This window comes from Oryzias latipes, chromosome 8 (assembly GCF_053564925.1).
Source record: "Oryzias latipes strain Hd-rR chromosome 8, Olatipes_Hd-rR_3.1".
In the NCBI taxonomy this organism is placed as follows: domain Eukaryota; kingdom Metazoa; phylum Chordata; class Actinopteri; order Beloniformes; family Adrianichthyidae; genus Oryzias; species Oryzias latipes.
The window spans coordinates 26,122,146-26,142,500 of record NC_136244.1 but is presented as its reverse complement, the minus strand read 5'-3'; the positions used below and the strand labels follow the sequence as shown (position 1 = coordinate 26,142,500).

The 20,355-nt window shown below is 42.9% G+C and overlaps 1 protein-coding gene across 2 annotated transcripts in view; it reads right to left on the bottom strand.

Moving 5' to 3' along the window:
* LOC100049491 (xylosyltransferase 1) overlaps positions 1-18,535 on the bottom strand; it is a 25,770-nt gene extending 7,235 nt beyond the window's left edge. The window contains exons 1-8 of one of the 2 annotated variants that reach the window (XM_023957283.2): positions 17,972-18,535; positions 7,802-8,288; positions 6,990-7,159; positions 6,008-6,210; positions 4,252-4,332; positions 3,151-3,367; positions 2,107-2,283; positions 200-468 (exon numbers count right to left, since the gene is read on the bottom strand). In XM_023957283.2, the coding sequence (XP_023813051.1) occupies positions 200-468; positions 2,107-2,283; positions 3,151-3,367; positions 4,252-4,332; positions 6,008-6,210; positions 6,990-7,159; positions 7,802-8,288; positions 17,972-18,244 (1,877 nt within the window). In that variant the 5' untranslated portion in view covers positions 18,245-18,535. The remainder of the gene's footprint in view (positions 1-199; positions 469-2,106; positions 2,284-3,150; positions 3,368-4,251; positions 4,333-6,007; positions 6,211-6,989; positions 7,160-7,801; positions 8,289-17,971) is intronic. The other variant, XM_023957284.2, reaches the window with a different exon arrangement.
* Positions 18,536-20,355: the final 1,820 nt, after the last annotated feature.

The window sequence follows — 20,355 nt, the reverse complement described above, 5'->3', positions numbered from 1 at the left end:
ATCGATTATGACAGGCGAGGCTGTGCCTCACTTGCCTCACCTGACCGCACGTCACTGGATCAAACAGTTTCCACTCATATTCCATGACCTATCTTCATCAGTTTAGTTGAATCTACAATGTGTTTAGGCGATAGCGGAGTGTGTCTGCATGTCCATTTTCTCAACAGGTTTGTGTTTTTGAAAGTCCTTCTCTGCTTACCTGCAGCTGTGGTTGTCGGGACGCCCCTGCAGAAAGCCAGCGGCGTGGGACAGCCCCATACGGGCGAAGGCGTGATAGTGACTGAGCCTGGAGTCCGGCAGGCTGGACAGTCCATCCGTTTCCTGATCGTAGACGTTCTCCCAGTAGGACTGCAGGCCCGGAGTGCCGGGGGGGAACGCTCCAAACAGGAAGGCGTCCAGCTGGTTGATGACCTCCTGGCTGACGCTGGCCTCAAACTTTCGGGCGAAGAAGGTGGGTCTGGACGTCTGCTGCGATGTAAAAAAGGAAATGAGATGAAGACAGATCTTTAGTGTAAAAACTTCACAAAACCGCTAACTTTAATGTTTGTGTTACAGTTGTGTCCATGGAAGTGTCATATAAAAGTGCATTACTTTAAAAATATAAAAGTGTGCCTTAATTAACCTAACTTAACTGTACTTTACTGTACTTTACTTAACCTAGCTTTACTTAACTGTACTTTACTTTCCCTAACTGTACTTAACTGTACTTTACTGAACCTAACTATACTTAATTATACTTTAATTAACCATACAGTACTTAACTGTACTTTACTTAACCTAACTTAACCTAACTGTACTTTGTTGTACTTTGCTTAACCTAACTTTACTTGATTGTACTGAGCCCATGACCTCACAAGGGTAAAACAATAACTATCTCGTTCCCACAAATTAATGTCTTAATTATTTCATGGGAACAAGATATTTATTATTTTACCCATGTCAGGTCATGGGGTCAGTGTAACTGTACTTTACTTAACCTAACTTTACTTAAATGTACTTCATTTACTTTACTCAATCCAACTTCTCTATTTAACTTTACTTAATTATACTGGAATTAACTTGACATCCGTGTACTTTATTTAACTGTTTCTTCACTTAATTTAACCTACATTTACTTCACTTTCCTTTCCTGATACTTTTAATGACATGAAGGCTCAACTGAATTTCGATCAAATGTTATCTCAGGTGGTGCTGCTGACCCCCTCCCCACATTTATTTGAATCATTAATTTTTAAAACAAAGCAGATCCTTCTTCGTGACCATCAAAGTCAGTGAGGGGGGGGGGCCTCCGGTGCCATCAAAGGGGTGGAGCTGACACAAATAGTGGGTCACCAACCAAACATGTGATAATGGGAGGTCTTCATAATGGACAGGTTCCTGTCTTTGTGGGTTTCCAGTATTAGTTCAGAAACCAACCTCCCAGAATGCACTGGGTCAAACAGCAGAGGAGGACGTGTATGACGTGCTGCAAAATGTGAACTAATGTCAATTACAGGAAGAGAACTAAAATAAAAGTGAGTGAACCGGCAACTTCAATGTAAAACTGAATTGAGGTTATTTTCTGTCTATACAGGGTTTGGGTTTTGGGGGGGCAGCAGTCTTGGAAGGACAGCCCCGACCTTCCTCCTCCTGTCTGTTGTACATGTGAGTCTTTGAGCTGCCGCTCGCTGTCCAACCCCGACATTAGAATAATGACAACCCTGGAAACCTCTGCGGGCCGCCAGATACAACGCTCTAAAAATACGGCGGGGTGCAGCTGCTTCCAGGACCGGCTCGGGGCAGAAACCACCAGCAGCCCCGTCCTGACCTCAGCTCTGTCGGCACAGCCGAGGTAGATAGGCGCCGCTGAGTTGTGAAGTTGGAGCTATTCTGAGCCTCGACCGGAGGAGAAACACGGGTTCATGACTTTGGAGCTCCGAGGAGAGCTTCAGCAGAGATTTGTGGGATTAAAATACTTCAGAGCTCTGGAGAGGAAGGATTTTCTTTGCCTTCTCTATTTAAAAAACAAAACAATGGAAAACATTCAAGTTTTGAACTAAGAAGGGACTCTCCTCATGACTCTCTGCGTCACACGCAGGCGAAGCGCCCTGAAGGTCAGCGGCTCACCTGGAGGCGTGGCAGGTCGGAGGGCTTGAAGTCGTTGGGCGAGCAGCCGCACCAGTCCACAATGTGCTTGTACTGGCACTTACATCCCAGCTTGCGGTTCCAGTTGGTCAGCCTCAGGTTGTTGTCCACCATGGTCTCACAGTGAGCGCTGTTCTCCAGCACGGTGTGGAAGAACGACTGCAGGTGGAGGAACGCTTCTATCATTTAACGCACATCAACAATTGTTTATTTCACTTCTTTTAAAATAATTTGTTGGGCTTTTCTTGCTCCAAATCCCTTAAAATGGCCTGTTTCTCACACCTCAACAGATCAATCGGCATGAAGCCTTCTGTTTTTGTAGGATTTTATGTCTCGTGTGTGAATAGAACATGAAAAAAATGACAAATTAAGGTTAGTACCACTGATTAAAATGATACCAGGTAAACAAACAAGTAGTCGTTCCAATAAAAATACAGAGATAAATTCTAACGTAGACAAGAGATTTCGGCCCAAAGGGTTAAAGAGGCTAAAAATGTGTTTCTATGTTTTTCACTCCATGGGATCCGTTTGCATCTTTTTCATAGCTTCAGTTCATCATTTAACACAGAACAACTTTCTGTCTGTGGAGGTTTGTTGTAAAAAAGCAACACTTTTTTTTCCATTGTTGTTTCTTGCTTGTTCTTTACTTGGGAAAGCGTCTCTCTGGTTCCTTCTGCCACCTGTGGTGACCCCCTCTGACACACCTTTAGTAAATTAAACTTTTTTTCCGCTTTTTTTGGACAGCCATCTTGGTCAGGTAAATATTTAGTAACGTAGCTGATGTCTGTAGATCAACAAAGACTATTAGTCAAATCTTCAGATTGCTGTTTAGTTTAGGTTTAGGCGGAATTTAAATGGTTTTAAAAGTTCAAGGGAAGATTCCTTAAGGATAATTCTGCATAACGCTGTTTTGTCTTTTTTCAAAATAAAAGACTCCAGTGAGAGTAGTTTTTGTTTGTTTTTGCCTGTGAACGGATCACTGAAGATGTAAGAATGTTCTCTGTCATCCTGAAGGTCACTGGTTACCTCGGCGGGGAGCAGCGTGTAGGCGTAGAAGCGCTTCATGCTGTTGACCAGCTCGTCCCCGGAGTTCACCACATAATCCACGAAGGAGCGGCTGAGCAGGAACCAATCAGAGCCTCCGTCCACAGCAATGCCCTCTGGGATCTTTCGGTCTCCCAGGCGCCACATGTGGGCGTCGCACTCCAAGAAGAGTCGGTCCAGGCCCTGTTTCCGGATGAAGCTGAGAGCAGAGCAGCAGTAAACATCACTGTTTAGACTCACAAACAATCTGTCGGATTCAAAAATTAGGTTTCCGGAGAGATTTTTTAAAATATATTTTAATTATGAAATCAATTTACAAAACTTATAAGAGGCAAAAAAAAGGACAATATTTTTATTTTTTTTCCTGCTCTTTGAGGGATACTTCTGCATAATGCTGTTTTTTTTTCAAAATAAAATAATTCTGTGAGTTATTTTCGTTTGCTTTTATTCTTGACAGCCAGACAAAAATGCAAAAAGATGCAAAGACTTTTAGAGATAAATGAAAACATAAACAACACACCATGTGTTACTCTGCACTATTACTATTTTTTTTAATTCCTAGTATTGAAACATTTTAAAGACCCACTCCAATGAAAATGTTGGTCTTGGTGTTTTTAACGTGTTCTAGTGGCATTTTTCTGATGATGGAGGGCATGTGTAAAAATAATTAAGCTTAAAACTGCATTCCTGAGCTTTTCTTTATTCAAATCGTTGTGAATCAGGAGCAGACGAAAAAAATTCCAGTTTGAAAAAGATTGTATTTGGAAAGCAGAAAATTTGCTGGGCTGGGCCACAAGCTCCCTCCTCTGAACTCTCAGCAACGGGGAGGGGAAAGGGGGCGGGGTTGCCCGGCACCAACAGTCCCGTCCACAATGCAGAGGTGAATTTTCAAATGAATTCCTGCAGCTCTGGAGAAAATAAGTCTTCACAGATTTTTAGATTTTGGCTAAAATTATATAATAACAACAATAATAATAATAATTAAAGGCCACAGGGAACACTTTGAGAATAGTTCAAAAAATGACCGGAGTGGGACTTTTAACGTCTCGTTTCACTGTCCAGTGGGAAGGGACTTCTTCTTACCGCGCGTTGTCTCTACCATGAGATTTGATGAAGTTCTTGCTGCGGTGTTTGGACAGAAAGGCCACCAGCTGCTCGTTGGTCCTGAGGAGAGATGGAAGCTGTCAATCATCTGATCAGAGGCAAAACACGGAGATCAAGAAGTCCTCAGAGATGCAGAAAAGCAGGAGTTGAGGTGTCAAACCGCAATAAAAAGCTTCTAACGTCAACTTCAGATCGATTGAGGCTGAGACACATTTCAACAACATCGATCCTAACAAGTGACTGCCGTGACAGCCCCCCCCCCCCCCCCCCCCCCCGTGAATGGGATGGCCTGCAACAAGTTAGAACTAACTAAAGATTAAAAATATTACAGAATCCCCCCCCCCTCTAAAAACATACAACAAATAAATAAGTACATAAAAACACACAAAAAAAAAAAAAACGCAAGGACAGACAGATGGACATTAAAATAAAAATCTATAAATGCAGCCTCAACGGGGCACCTGCTTGTGCCTGTCCCAAGCCGGGTAAATGGAGAGGGTAGTGTGAGGAAGAGCATTCAACATTTTATATATGAAATATATATAAAATAGATTAAAGGAGAAAATAGCTGATATGGAAATTTGAACTTACATGATGATAGCATAGATTCTTTTAGGAGCTTGGAGGGATGTGACACCCTAAACTCTCAGTACACCCAGACATACCCCCCCCCCCATGTTCTACCTGCACCCCATACAGGGGCTGGCTAAATCAATGGCTCTATTGTCTGAATGTAGAAATGTAACTATGAATAGAATAGAATAGAATCTTTATTAATCCTGAAGACTTTTTCTGACGATTCTTGAGGCGGCTCTGATGCTCCAGAAAATGACAGACTCTGTTTCTTCCTGTCGAGGTTAAAGCATTTCTGGCTTTTGAAACTCTTCACGCCTCAGACCACAGAGGCATTTTAATCAAAAGGAAGCGCAACGATTCTTGTGTTTTAATTTGAACCTGCATTCTGGATGACTGCGGTCCTCTCAGTGGATCCCAAACAAGCCTGTTCTCCTTCTGCAGCAGCAAACATGTCAGAGTCAGAGCAGCAATCCAAACACGTGAAGGGGTGTGAGTTCGGTGTTTGATGGAAAAGTTTGCCTCACCCAAAAGGTCACGCTCACACGAACCCATGTGCCGCCGCCGCGGACAGGCGGATGGGAGAGATGCTGCCGCTCTAGTATGGATTTTCGCCCGAGGCGTGTTCAGACTGATGGAGGGCAGATCGCTGCGTGTTTTCCTCTTCTTAAGAGGAACAATCAGAGTTCACATTTCAGGAAAGCTAAGTTGACAGAAAACAGCCGTTTGGCTCTAGCTATCGCCTAAACCCCCCCGATCTGATGGAGATAAGGGTTTGAAGTTGGAGAACAAACCAGAACGGTGACGTCAGCTGTTCCAACAGCTTCAATAATCTGTAACTTTCCATTTTGAAATCTGAAATCTATTAACGGCTGCAGAGCAAGTCTGTGTCTGACACAGAGTTCATGACGTCCTGAAACTCACAACGCTTTTCGATGATAACTAACCAGATAAGCGTGAGAACAACCACGGCAAACGTTTGTGGAAACTCCAAAGGTTCTGACTGAACCATCAATAAATCAGGGTCCTGAACCCAACCATTAGAAAGTTCGTCCTCTCTGTGCAGTCAGGCTTGGACTGCTACGGCAGCGCCTGGTTGCCATGGAGACCGCTTGCAGAAAGCACAGCCGAGGGTCACAATGATAACTTTGGCCGCTCTCACCTGATGGGAAAGTCAGCAGCGCTGAGATTGATAAAGAAGTCCCAGGACCAGTCGGTCATGGACAGCAGGTCCTCCATGCTGCGCAGGTACATGGTCAGAAGGCTGGCACCCCCCCAGATGGTGGCCATCCTCCAGGGGGTCACACGGACGTTTGGATACTGACGGGCCAGAGACAGAACTTCTCTGTGCAGGAAGTCAGACCTCTGAGAAGAAGAGAACCATCTTAATGTGTTTTTAATTTAGATAAACGTTCAAAACCTTAGTCACGGTTGACCCATACAGGTTCTATGGGTTTATAGGTTGTCCAGTGTCATGGAGGGTCATAGAGAGGAGCGGCAATATCTTAATATATGTCTTAAAGTTTCCTTAAAACTCGTATGGAAACCTCAAGGGACGGCATGAAAATGGAACGCACCATTGTCGTACGTTTGGTAAGTTTATCGGGAAGTATCCACAAGGCTAATAGAAGTTTCACGCACTTATGACATAGAGCTGTTGTTGTTGTTTTCTTACGCCTCACTATAGTCGTTAGTAAGGTGTGAGTACTGACTCTTTACTGACGGTGAACAAATGCTGCACGCACGAGGTGCGCACGTCAGATTTAAGTGCCCGTAGGACGCCTGTAGGACGCCACACAACTACACTTTGTCTAATTTCAGTCAGGCTGCAGAAAGGAGCGCGCATGTGTTGCGTGAACTGCACTAGCTGCTTGTACAGTCTGCAGGATTTGCTGGGTTGAAAATTGAAAAATCTGTACGTCACGCCTGTGTCTCACCAACTTCACGCTTATGTGTTGTGTAAAAACGAGACGTTTAAAGTCCCAAAAAATGTGCATGAACATTTTGTCTTTATGGTTTACTGAACGTCTCCGACTTTGATAATCCTAAGGGCCCCAAACTGGTTTTCCAGTTATCACCCACAGACAGCCCGTATCCACTCGAAAGGGCAGCACAGACCTTCAGGTTGAGCGGCGGGGGCTCACCTGGTCCACGTGGATGTAGTAGTAGTGTGATGTGTGATAGATGGCTTTGAAGAGCCGCTGGAGCTGTCGAGAGGCTCGGCCGTGAACGACCAGCACGAAGGCGATGCATGCGGGAGGAGCCCCATCAGAGGCCACGCCCTCGTCCCACTGCACGGTCATGAGGGGTTTCCCTGGACAAAGAGGAGACCCGGGTCACACAGGAGCCTGCCTAAATGGGGGCTGGAGTGGGGCTTTCAGGTGCAAGTTGAAATCTCAGTCATTTCTTTTGGGTTTGGAAGCTTTTTTTTTAAGAACATTTTGATATTTTTCATCAGAGAAAAGATGAAAACAGGAAAACAAACATAAAATAAAGCAAATGATGTGAGAGAGTAACAATTTAAATGTTAATTTGAAGAACAGAACATAAAAAGATCCAGCTTCTTTTAGTAGTTTAGAGGCAAAAGAGTCTTACTAGACAAAGTGCAGTGCATGCTGGGATTGAAGCTGAGAAAGAAAAAAGCGAGCACACCCAGAGGAAGATCAGACATGTTCTCCTGAAAAAGACGAACTGGAACCGCCCGTGTGGTAATGACGGCGGTTTCAGCCTGTAATCAGAGAAATGGAACCTGGAGGAGCTCTGGGAGGCTCTCAGTCATCTGCCCCATCTCTGAGCGGGGCACTTGTTAGATTGGGGGGTAATTACTGTGGATGAGCAGCATCCTCACTGCTGGAAATAGAGCCACGACCACAGAAGGAAGGGAAGCCTCCTTCTTTCTGTGCCATATACCCAGAAAAGGAAAAAGACATTGAAGAGTCGGAGGTCCTCCTCTCACCTTCTGAGGGGCAGAGGCGGGGCACCTTCTCGGGCATCAGCGCCCTCTCTTTGTGCCTGCAGAACGCCTCTACGATCTGCTGCCGGCACTCCCTGCTCTTGGCTCTGGACAGAGCTGAGATGGCCTCCTTCCCACCGATCTCGCACTGCCGCTGCTCCTTCTTTGCCTCCAGCCCGGGCAGCGGCGCCGGCAGACCCTGATTGGACCCCTGAGCTGGTGCTGCAAAGCTTGGCAGCTGGGGCGGGCTCTTCCGGGATTGGGTGTGGTTCCGGCCTTTAAGCTGGATGTGCTTAAAGGCCTCGTTTCCCAACATGCCCTGGGCTTTTTCCAGCCTGCGTTTGCTGTGGGCGCCGACCGCCCGCAGGTGCTGTGATCTCGCTGCCAGGTTGCTGTTGCTGTCAACGCTGTCGAAGTCTTTGGGGACGGAGTTCTCGCTGTTGCTGTCCGAACGGAGCTTCTCTTTGGGCCGATGGGAGACGTGAACGTCCTGCGTGGAGAAAGATCATCCCAGTTTAGAAGAAGGACCCAGAACTGAATCTGCAGTTTAACGGCATCGCCAGCTGCTGGTGTGCGCCTCAGGAGCATCTCCTAATCCCACATTTCAACCCATCTCTGTCTCCTCCAGAGATAAACTTTGTGTTTCTGTGTGTGTGTGTGTGTGTTAGGCACAAACACACAATCAGGGAGCGAGTGGGAGAGCTGTAATATCAGCTTCTGCCACCTGCTCCACAGACAACCTTTCATTATCTCATCTGTAATATCAGCTCAGAGGAATGTTTGCGTGCTTAAATGTGTGTGTGTGTGTGGGGGGGGGGGGGGTGCGTGGGTGGGTGTGTGGGGATGTCGCACACTGCAGATGAATGAATGCATGGAGGATTTTCTCTTCTGCTCTCACTGCAGACACACTTTTTTTCCACAACCCAGGAGTTTCTATCATAACGGCTGATGGCAGCACAGAGACGCACAACAACCTCAGAGACAGCAACTCAGAAAATTCAACACAAACAAGCTAAAATGAAGCAAAAAAGCTAAACAAACAAACAAACATCCACAAAAAATGAACTGAATTAGTGACAGAAACAAGGGTTCATCGTTTATCTTTGTCAGGATCATTGACTGTATAAGAGAACTGGACTGAGTGACCCCGCCCCCTCGGTGTTCCAAACATGCAGTGCTATCTCAGCTATTACTCAGTCATTCTAACCATTCTTGATCTGATAACTTTTATCATCGTCTTGATAATCCTCTTTTTGTTCTGTAGTTCAAGTTATTTAAGTTGTAAACTGACCAATCAGATGTCTCCATAAAAGTAGGTGGAGCCTGCTAGCTCCACCTACCACGTCCAACTTTCAAAATGTTTCATTGACAGATGTCACGTAGGCCGCTTTAAAGTGGTAGGGGTGTGGCCCTCCAACAAGCTCACTCCTGATTGGTGAGAGTGGTTGCCGCAGAAACGCTGACTCAGACCAACTCAGAAAATTCACAGCTGTTTCCGGATCCAACATGGCGGTGACAAAATGGCGACTGAATTGACTTTTCTATGGATGACGTCACATTCACTCAGCCCAGTTCTGGACTCATTTGTTTTGACTTGGCGTTAAACTTTGAGTTTGTCCTCTCTAAGTTTATTTATGAAATGTTTTAGTTTCTGCCGAAAGCTCACAAAGACACAAACACACAATGACTGGGAAAAAAAACATCACAGCCAGCCTTGCGTTTTGTCAAAAAAAAAATGCAAAACAAAAAAAAGTAAATACAGAATAGCCACAACAAAAGACATAAGTTAAGAGAACTGTATTATTAAACTAATGTGTGAATCATGTGAATCAACACAGATCCTGTCAGAACCTCATCCTGGACAGCTCCTGGTCCGGATTGTCCGGACGCAGAAACAGCTTTCTCTCATTGTCCCTGAACGCCACACAAACAAAAAGCCGTGCGTGATTCCCAGAAGCAGTGGCGGTTCTACCCTGAATTACTCCCCGGGCGAGACCCTCCCCAGCCCCCCCCCCCCCCCCCCCCCCCCCATAGTCACAACAGAACTTTGTTTGTCTTTGTCAACTGACATGTTATATTGTCATTGAAATTAAGAAGTGGATACAAAAGATGTCAGAATTCTGAACAGCATTATAATAGTTATCAGAACACAAAAAATAAAAGACCATAAGCATGGCAAAAATACAGTTAGCTAAGAAATATTAAATCAATATTAAATAAATAATATAAAATAAATATTTATTAATATTATGAATTGGAAATTTAAATTGTCATGTTCTATATCGATCTCTACTTCAGAGAAGAAAAATTAGCTCATGTTTTCCGTCTTCAATCCTTTGATTGGAAAATTTTCAGTTATGACCTGTTGAATTATGTTTTGTCCCCATAGATTTGCAGTAAATGGTAAATATTCATTTTTAAAACTACCTACAGATTTATGGAAATTCTATTGGCTAAAAATATAATCCCACATTTGTAAAACAAATAAAAAATAAACTTCATATGCAGGCTCAAAATTAACCCCTAAATCCCCAGTTAAATGTCAAAAAAACATTGGGAAAACATTTAGGCTGCCACAAACGATTATTAAATTTAAGACCAATCTCAAATTATTTGCCCCATTAGCATCTTATGGCAGCAGCAGCATGCTGTGTAACCATCACAGCTTTTTTAACATTATGAACTAGTATACAACAGCAAAACCCAACAAAACCTTTGTGTTACAGCAGAGCAGACAGACACATGAATCATAACTAATGTTACAAGTTAAGGCAGAGCAAATTTTTAAGAATAAAATCTAAAAAAAAAAAAAAAATGACGCTATTTGCAACAATAGGACTTACCCTTTTCTTTATCTCTTTTCTCCTCTTCTTCTTTTCTTTTCTTTCTAAATTGGGCACCAGATGGCTTTGACCTTTTTTTCTCCATATTTTAGATGTTTTTGGCGTTTGTTTGGCATAAATGTCCTCACGTCACGAAGAAGACATCAAGTCCGTCGACTGAACCAACTGTCACCTTAGTGACAGCATTGTTTTGTGTTGCCATTTTTTCATTTGGGCATTTCACACAAAATTAACCCAAAAAAAGCAGAATATATTTTCTATACCTTTATTAAAGTGTAGGTTATAGAATGTCACCTTATGACTGACTTATAAAAAGGTTTTATGAAGTAGATTCAAACCCCCGCCCTTGTCCCCACCTAGCCACTTAATTTGGAAGCGTCCCACAATTGAACTGATTCCCCGCAGCCCCCCCCCCCCCTTTCTTCACACATTTCCAGCAGGAGCGCGTGCAGCTATAGCCAGGGGCGCTGATTCGCTACATGACGGCGCAGTCGCAGTTTTTACTTTTATTTTTTTCATCAAGCCCGCGACCGTCGCCTCCCCTGAAAGATGAGCCCGCCAGGTATTGCGCATGCGCAATCGCGGTGGTGCTCCGTGCTCCCCCCGCGCCCCCTCCCTTCTTCTTCACACACATTTGTGTCTACTTCTCAAAGACAGGAGAGCGCACAGCTGCGGGGCGAGGGCGGCGGCGCGGCCAGGTTCAGGCTGTTACAAACTCACAAACTGTGACATAAGTAAACCAATAGTGGTGCATATAATATTTTACAAGGGCTGAGCCGCCGGTGCCGCCCCCCTTCAGTTTTCCGCCCCAGGCCACCGCCCGGACGGCCCGTGCCTAGAACCGCTACTGCCCAGAAGGCACTTCTTTCCACGGAGACGGGTCGCAGCTGGAGCTGCAGAGCCGCTGAGACATCAGTCTCGGAGCGCTCAGGCTGACTCATGCGTCCCGCTGCTGCCTGCGCCGCTGCGCGCCTCCGTGCGCCGCTGCGCGCCGCTCTGCGCCTCAGCGGCTCCTGATGGAGCGGCTGCTGCGAAGCGCGCAAGGCCACAGAGCAGAAACACGCAGACCTGTTACTGCAACACTTTTCTGTAAACAGAATCATCAGATACTTTAGAGACGGTCTGGATGGGATTTTTATCGGCAAAGAAGAAATTCTGAGCTGCTCTGCATCACAATTCACCAAAGTTTAGGATGTAAACCCAAATCGTAAGGTTCTGTAAGGCGCAGGTCTGGACTTTAACCTGAAAAAGATTTAAGTTTGGATCAAAATCTTGAAAAGCTTTGGTTCATTCATGCCTTTTTGACATATTATTAAAGAAATCAAGCAAAACTTTCAAAAAGAAAGGAGAAGGATGTGATTCTGATGAAGATAAATGTCTTTCAGAATCAGAAAAGCAGCTGAAGACCCCAGTCTTATATTAGTGTGTTTCAACCATCTCCCACTATTGTGCCTTCTTGAAACAACAAGGAACGCACAAACAGTTTTTAAATCTTCTAACTTAACTTTTGTTACATCTTTTAGAAAAAACTGCTGCAGCTTCCAGCTTTTTCTGCCACAATTATCACAAAAATTCATGTGAGGGACTGTAGATCAATGCAGACTATGAGTTTCTCCTTATTTTTGTGAATTTTTGGATGCTGGTGTGCCGTGGGATTTTTGTCAAGGTTAAAGTGTGGCGTGGCTCAAAAAAGGTTGAAAAACACTGTCATATGATAGAAAGAAATGTAAAAAAAAAAGAAAAGAAGAAAAAGCTCTTGGGCTCAGACAGAGAGACAAAGGAAAAAACGGAGCCAGATGGAGCGAGAATAAGCTACAGGGACAATTACAAAGGTCAGCTGCCTCTGTGAAATGTGGCTGAAACAGGAAACTGAAGGATTACAGGGATTTCAGCATATATGCCAGATTTAGTGAGAATTATCTCAAAGGAAAAATCCACATAAAACCGCTCTCTGGCTTTAACCTCCATGATAAATCGCTAATAACACCACAAACAGAATTCCAGAAAGTAATCCACATTTCCAAGCCAACTGCTTCTTTCTGATTCTTCATCCCTGACACCAGGAGGTTCCGGACTAAAAGATCAGCGGCAGAACAAGCCCAAACCTAAAGCCAGAACCACAAGTCTTATTCAGATGGTTATCTTTTGATCCTGGTAGTTTAAATCTAATCCTAAATCTGACTGAAAGAAGTTCAAAGCAGCTTGAATCGTTTTTCCAAACAGCATTACAAATACTCCAAAAACCTTGACTTCCATACAAGTCCACAGCAGGTCCAAGCAGGTCTAGATCTGAACAGAACCAAAAGACGGAACTTTCTGACAGAACCGGATGGAGCAGCGTCTCTCTGAAACACAAAACCATCTTTGCTCGCATGTCTTGTGGTTTTTATCTGGTCATTTCTCCACCTGATAGATCCGCTCAGCTAAGAGCCGCTAAAGTTCCCGAAGAACTTTCTTTCAAACCGTTTAATCACCTTCCTGATCCTCAAAAACACACATATTATTTAAGGATTATTGGCCAAACTGCACTAGAAAGTCCAAATCCCATCAGAGCAGGATGATCGGAGAAAATCTCCTAATCTGATCACAGTTCACAGACTTTACACACTCATCTATGAGGTTTATAGGAATAAAGTCAAATCTGAATCTATGTTCAGACTTTTCTTTATTGTTCTTATAAGACCACAACAGATAAGATCAGACGATGTGTTTGTTGTCATTTTAACATAAACAACAAAATGATCAATACTTCAGAGAAATGTGCATTTATAAATTACCGTACCTTCACAATAAAAGCTTCAGTTCTCCTCAAAGTGCAGAGACTCACAGCAGACATCATCTTTTAGCATATCTGCTGCCTACAAAAATATTCATAAGTTGGATTTCTGCATACGGTTCTACTTTTTCCAGGACCACAACATGAAGTATTGAGTTTTTCAACTAATGCAGTCGATTAAATCCTGAGGTGAAAACGCTCCGTTTTTGGATGAAAAACCTTTTGTTCTTCTGGGTCACAAACATTTGCAGCATTAGAAACCCGCTAAAGCGTTTGAGGCATTTTTCAGCATTTTCTAACAACTGTCCAATTTGCTCTAATCACAGACCTTTAAAACCTTTTTTTTCTGACAATGCTTCATATTTATGTTTTTAGTAGAAGCCCAGCTTCTTTTTTACTGATGTTTTTTCATTTTATGACACATTATTTCGACAAGAAATCTGAAACTGTAGTGTACCGAGTCCTAAATATTGTCGTTTTTTTTACTGCAAACATTCAGATCAAACCTTTTTTTATTTAATAACTAAGATCAAAAGTGTAAAAACTGCATAAATTCACAAAAAAGTCAAAACAATATAAAAAAAGACTTCATAAACCAATTAAACACTCACTCTGGTGAAAATGGTCTTTTTAACGTGTTCTTGTGGTATTTTTCTCATGTTGGAGGACATTTATAAAGAAAATTAAACTCAAATTTGTATTTTTGAGAGTTTTATTATTCAAATCCTTGTAAATCAGGAGCAGATTAAAAAGAAAAGTTTAAAAAAGATTGTGTTTGTGACGTAGAAAACACGCTGCTCTGAGCTCTCAGTAACGGGAAGGGGGGCCGGGGTTGCTCCGTGCCAAAAGTCCGCCCACAACTCAGAGGCGCCTTTCTAATGAAGTTCTGGAAAACGACATAGATGTTTGGATTTTATCTACAAACAGATCAGAATGAATAAATAATTAAAAGGCTGCTGGGAAAGCTTTACAAACAGAGGAGAATCATTTTAGTTTTAAACCAAAAATTTCAAAACTTTCTTTAAAACGTTCACATTAGATCTCGAGTAAAAACAATTTTAATGGCGAGTCGGCGTTATTCCCACGTCTTTGATGTGATTGGTTCAGAGACGACGAGGTCTGACGGAAACATTTTGTTTCACGTTGGAGGTCATTTCCATGGCGACGTTTCTTCCCGTCCTTCTGTTTGTTATCCAGTGTTTGAGAATAAAAATTCTTCTATCTGGTTCTGTTTGTTTTAGTGTTTTTGGTTCAGTTGGAATAATTTCCCCGTGACGGCGACAACCATGAAGCCAAAGATCCGCCTCCTCTCCGCCCGACTTCATCAGGTCTCTCTGTCCTGACAGAATCCACTTCCGACCACAGAACCAAAACCTGTCCCACATACGAGGACGGGACGTTTCTGTTTACAGAAGCTGTTTGAGCATCAACCGAGCTCCTTCAAAGGAGCTTTTAATGAAAGCCGGATGACATTCCAGTCAATAAACACTCTCACAGTTTGTACAGACCGTCCACAAGGCAGCAGTAAAGCGCCAGTCAAAAGCTATTATCCTTCACATTAGAGTGAGGTACCGGAGTACTAATACTTCCAAAAAGGTAGCCTTAGAAATGGTGACAGCAGCCTTTTTCTAACCATGAGATGCAACAGTCGACTCCTGGATGTTGAACTGCTAAAAGCTAAAAAAAAAAAAAAAAACTCTAAAATGACGTAAAACAGATGAAAGGAAGCAAAAATCGGGTAAATATGATCATTAAGGCTGCAAAATCTACTCCACCCAATGACAAAAATGTCTTTAGTAGGAGAAGTCATGAGGCCCATGAAAATACAATCTTTCAAATTCCTTCACATAAATGACAAACAGACTTAATAATATGCTGACACTTATGATAAAACATATTAAACATAAAATTCTGGCTGAAATTATAGAAATTCAAAGACTTAAATGACTTGAAGTGCTATTTATTTAGAAAGCAGGAGCCAAATTATGCAAGAAAAGTAAAGACAAATGTTTAATTATGCAAAAACCTCATTAAAGTTCTGTGAGAGCGATGACAGCAGGCAGGGCGTCGATACAAACGTGACGCCGCTGCAGACGCCAGAAAATGTGATTCTCCTCCCCACTGCAGACAGAAACCCCTCCAGTCGTCCTCCAGCTGAGCTGAGGCCATTGTTAACGGAGGAACTGGCACCTTCATGGAGCCGGCATCTCCGGTGCGGATGAGCTGTCGGCACGGCAACCAAAATCCTCCTCTTTGGGCAGTGTGTTCGTCTCATTTAGGTTTACACAAATCACTGTGACGTGAGGAGCTCCACTCTGACCATTTGACTTTTCTAGACAGGAACCAGGCATGACAACTTCCTGTTTTCATAGAACATCGTCATAGCTGTGCGTGATCTCCATTTCTTTTGGAATCCGCTTTCCGCAGCCTCTGTCCTTCTTTTGGATGCTCCTGTCCGTCGTTCTTTTGTTCACTCTCTGACCTCGTCTTTCCCTACATGCCTCTTTTTTTAAATTAAACTCTTAAGATCAGAACAAAGAACGGTACTGTCCGCTCAGCAGAGCTTCGAGGATCACCAAGTCCTGAGCGCCGCCTCGTATCTTACCTTTAAAGATACTTTCCTTTAAAGGATTCATTCTCTCTTATCATTTAAAAAAAAAACATACTTTTCCCACTAGAATCATCTATTTCCAAAGCGTTCCTGGTGGTCTTTTAGTTACAATTTTGTTGCTTTTGACCAAAATCTAAAAAAAAACCTGTGCTGTTTTTCTGCAGAGCAGCAGGAGTTTATTAGAAATTCGCCAGGGGGGGTGTTGTGGAAGAGTAAGCCTGCTCCCACCTCCCATCATCCCTCTGTTTTCATGTTTTCCTGCTAGCTTACAGACACCCCCAAACCAACATGATATGTGTGAAAGAAATGGCGAGCATTATCGAATCGGAATGGAGCGGAGCAGAGAGCTTGTGGCTTGCCGTAGTATTTGTACTTCACACCTACAAGCTTTTTTAAAGTGTATATTTTTACCTGGTCCTGATCCACAACGAATTGAATGAAGAAATGCTCTGAAATGCTATTTTAATCTTAATTTTATACATTAATGTCCTCCATCATGAGAAAAATGCCATAGAACATGTTAAAAAATCACGTTTTTTATTGGAGCAGGTCTTTAACTTTGCAGTTTGATGACAGCTGCTGCTTTTTTCCTCAAGTCCTCTGGAGGATTTTTTAATACATGCTGGAAGAAGAACCAGGTTGTTTGTAAAGGATACCCTCCAAACAACAACGTGTTTATTTCAGTCTCAGTCGGATTAAGCAGCTGCTGCAGCTTCATGCTGAGCGCAGACATGTCAATCAAACTGCAGAGGGGAAATCCTCTTCCTCCTTTTAATGTTTTTCTAGTTCCAGTAAGAACTTTCCTGCCGTGACTTTTTACTTTGATTTCAGCTTTTTGAAGCTTCTTTTGGCCAAAGTATCAAAATTAGATTTACAACGTTCAATTAAATGTTGACTTATTCTTCAAATCTCCATCTATAACCAGTTTTTTTTAGCAACACAACTGAATTGAACTAAAAAGTAACTCTGCTTGAATAAATTACTTTAAATAAAAATGGATTTGTGGATCTTAAGAATCATTATTTCGTTCAAAAGATTGATCATTTAACAACTATTATATAACTTTGCAATTACACAAGTGCATGTGCTTTAATTTATCATTAAAAGTTTGTGCTTTCATGCTAAATACATATGTTTTTGTTTACATTTTTGTTTTAAAAAATTATATTTCATACTTTTTTTCCCAGTACGTTATGTAATTTAGCGCTTGTTTCTTCTTTTTAGGAATGCTTTACTCTCTTTACAGTTGATCTGAAAAATTCTGCATCACAAAAATCAATTTGCTGCAAACATTTTTCTAAAGTTTGTTTTTTAACGCTGATCTTGTGTCTGGTTTAAAATGTTTTTAGACAAAATGCTTGAGGTTTTAAAAGACTTTCAGGAGTGAAAATGTGGATTTTCTTAGGGTTGAAGTGGAAGTTGCCATTTTTCAGGCCAAACTTTGTCTCCTCCGCTTCTCCTCTCCACCTCCTGGAGCAGCAGATGACAGAGCTGCGTGATGACAGAGCATCCCCGCACCTCTGCTCACGCGCGCGTTCATGTCCAAACAACACGAGAACACCTGGATGCAGACGGGATTTCTGAGCAGCTAAGTGCAATGAAATAATGACAGGCTGCCGCGGAGAGACGTTAATGTGTCCGCGCGCACGTGCCACGTCCGTCCCCGCTCCTCCGCCTCACAAGCTCGCGCTTGTTCTCCTCAATCGAGGCAAACACTGCACCACCCGTCCGTATAGCCGAGCTAATCTGTCACAGTCCGATTACACGCCGTGACAGCTCCCACAATGAGCCACATTTTGGGTTTTAAATCAAATCCAGCGTGCCGACACGTGAAAGATGCGCGCGCGTAAGGCTCGCGCAGCATCCCCAGCTCTGCTGCCAACCCCTCTCCGGAACGGTCCTCCAGCGTGGAACCATGAGGCGGAATCAGGAGTCAGACTCACCGCCTGCAGCTTGTGGCGCGCCGCCGCCTTCCCGGGCGGCGGGTAGCCCCCTCCCTGTGGCCCCCTCCGCGGGGACTCCCGGTTGTCTTTGTGGAGCCCCGCCGCGCGCTCCCCCCTCTTCTCCCGGCTCCTGGAGCCCCCATCCCCACCAGCGGAGTCCAGGCTGCTGAAGTTCCACACGATGAGGGTCTGGACCAGCAGGACGGCCACGGCGGCGAGCAGCAGCAGCGCGGAGCGCGGCCGCCGGGCCAGCCTGCGGGCGCACGGGTTCATGTCTGCGCCTGCGTCCGCGGCGCCCAGACAGCGGGGTGAGAATGCTGCCCCGAGAGGGGCTGCATGCAGGAGGAGGAGGGACGAGGCGGAGGAGGAGGAGGGAATTTGGCAGCGGCCTGAAAAGAGGAGAGCTCTAGAGGCGGCGGGGGGCGCGCAGGGGCCCCCACGTGGCCGTTCACAGGACACGTTTGGATACCGAGGGGTTTGGCCTTCCAACACAGTCCGTGGTGGCGCCCTGTCCGGCCTCCGGAAGGGGCAGGACTGGTTCCAGCGGTTGACTTTAACCGGGATCTTTGGTTGTAGAAAATTTCAAACCAACACTGAAGAACAAAAACAGCTTTTTACATCAGATTATAGTCTAGTCCTCCTCAAACAGCTCATGACTGTCAGGAAAAACACGTTTGAGCTGCAGTCGCACAATGGAAACACAATTACATTCCATAATCACCAGGTCAATAATAAAAATTGATTAAATGCTAATTTATTTGTTTTTGGCGCCACCTAGTGTTTAAAGTACGAAACAACATTTTTTCTTCATTTGAACTGTGAGAATTGTTGATGTTTTAGATCATTTGATTCATTTTTCATTTATTGCTGCCACTAATTTCAACACCAAATTAAAACAACCTTTAAAAATTAGAACTGTAACGATTTGTTTTAACAGTTTATAGTCTATTTTGATTTATTTGGAATGATCCAATTAATCAAACTTTATCCAAAAGTTTAACCAGTGAGACTCAGAGAAAAAATACCTGGTACTAAACAGTGAAGGTGAAGTTTTCCAGATTCCTTGGATTTCTTACAACATAATCAAGTGTAAACTATATATGTGTACAAACAAACAAGTAAACAAGAATGAATATCAAATCCATTTGTTGTTTTCCTGTGTTGTTTTTCCACATCAAAACAATCCAAAGGGAACAATGTTAGAACATTCTGGCACACTGTATGGTTTGGCCTGTGTCGTCAAAATGCACTTGAACCTACTGTGTGTCAATCCATACAGTACTTTTCATTATTGATTTACAGCTGGGGTTTTTTTAAAATTTATTTTAAAAACAATTTTACAAAAGTATGGGGCCAATTTCATTAAAAATTATCCTCAGACAGATCTATCTGGTTCGATCACAGGAATAAAAATCAATTAAGTCAATAAATTGTTACTAATAAGTAAATAATTTTACTTCTTCTGTTGTTTATGTTTGTTTCTAGTTTTTGTTTATTTATAGTTTTGGTTGTTTTTCTTTTCTCAGGTTTAAAACTTTGTTTTGTTGATAAATTTTTTTATAAAGTGAACAGAATTTTATTTTTTTTAGGTGATATAAGTTATTGACCGTCACACCAACATCAACTTCTCCTTTTCTTCACATGATCATTAAAATTAATTAAAAGTTGTGAAATGATCGACTGTCTCACATAAAACATCAGAAACTCGAGGTACTCACCTTTTAATTATTATTAAGGCCCATTTTGGATACAAAATGTGGATAAAATGGGTTAAAAACCTATGAAATAAAGCATTTTGTTTTGCAGTGGAAACAGATTTAACCTGTCTTTGTTTCTGTATAAATTCACAGAAATGAAAAGAGGAATTTCCTGAATTCCAATCTGTTTTGCTTTAAAGAGATTTCAGTTGAGCCAAAGCCAGAAGGATCGATAAGCGTCTTTCTGCTGCCGATCGCTTTTGGTTCGTTCTCTAACTCATTCCAGTGTCACCCATTGGAAAACACCACATTGAACACAGTGTGTCAGTGGTGTAGTGGTTACCTCACACTGAGAGGTCCTGGTTAAAATCCCTACTGGGACCTTTCTGGGTGGAGTTTGCATGCTCTGTCTTTTAAATATAAAGGGCATGTGTTTATGATTCAGTCTTCAGCCTCATTTTTGAAGCATTTTCATGCAGACTTTGTCTGCAAACTTTAATCTTCTTATTTTTGAGAAGAGCTTCAGTCCTCAGCTGCTGCAGGACGTCTCCTCTTTTTTCCCTACTGAGATGATACGTGGATGTTTAAATATTCTTTGAGGGTTTTTTTTTTTAACTGTAAAGAGTCTGTGTCTTTAATTCTCCCATAAAATATGCTGTTTTGTGCTATAAAGAACAAAATGTCAAT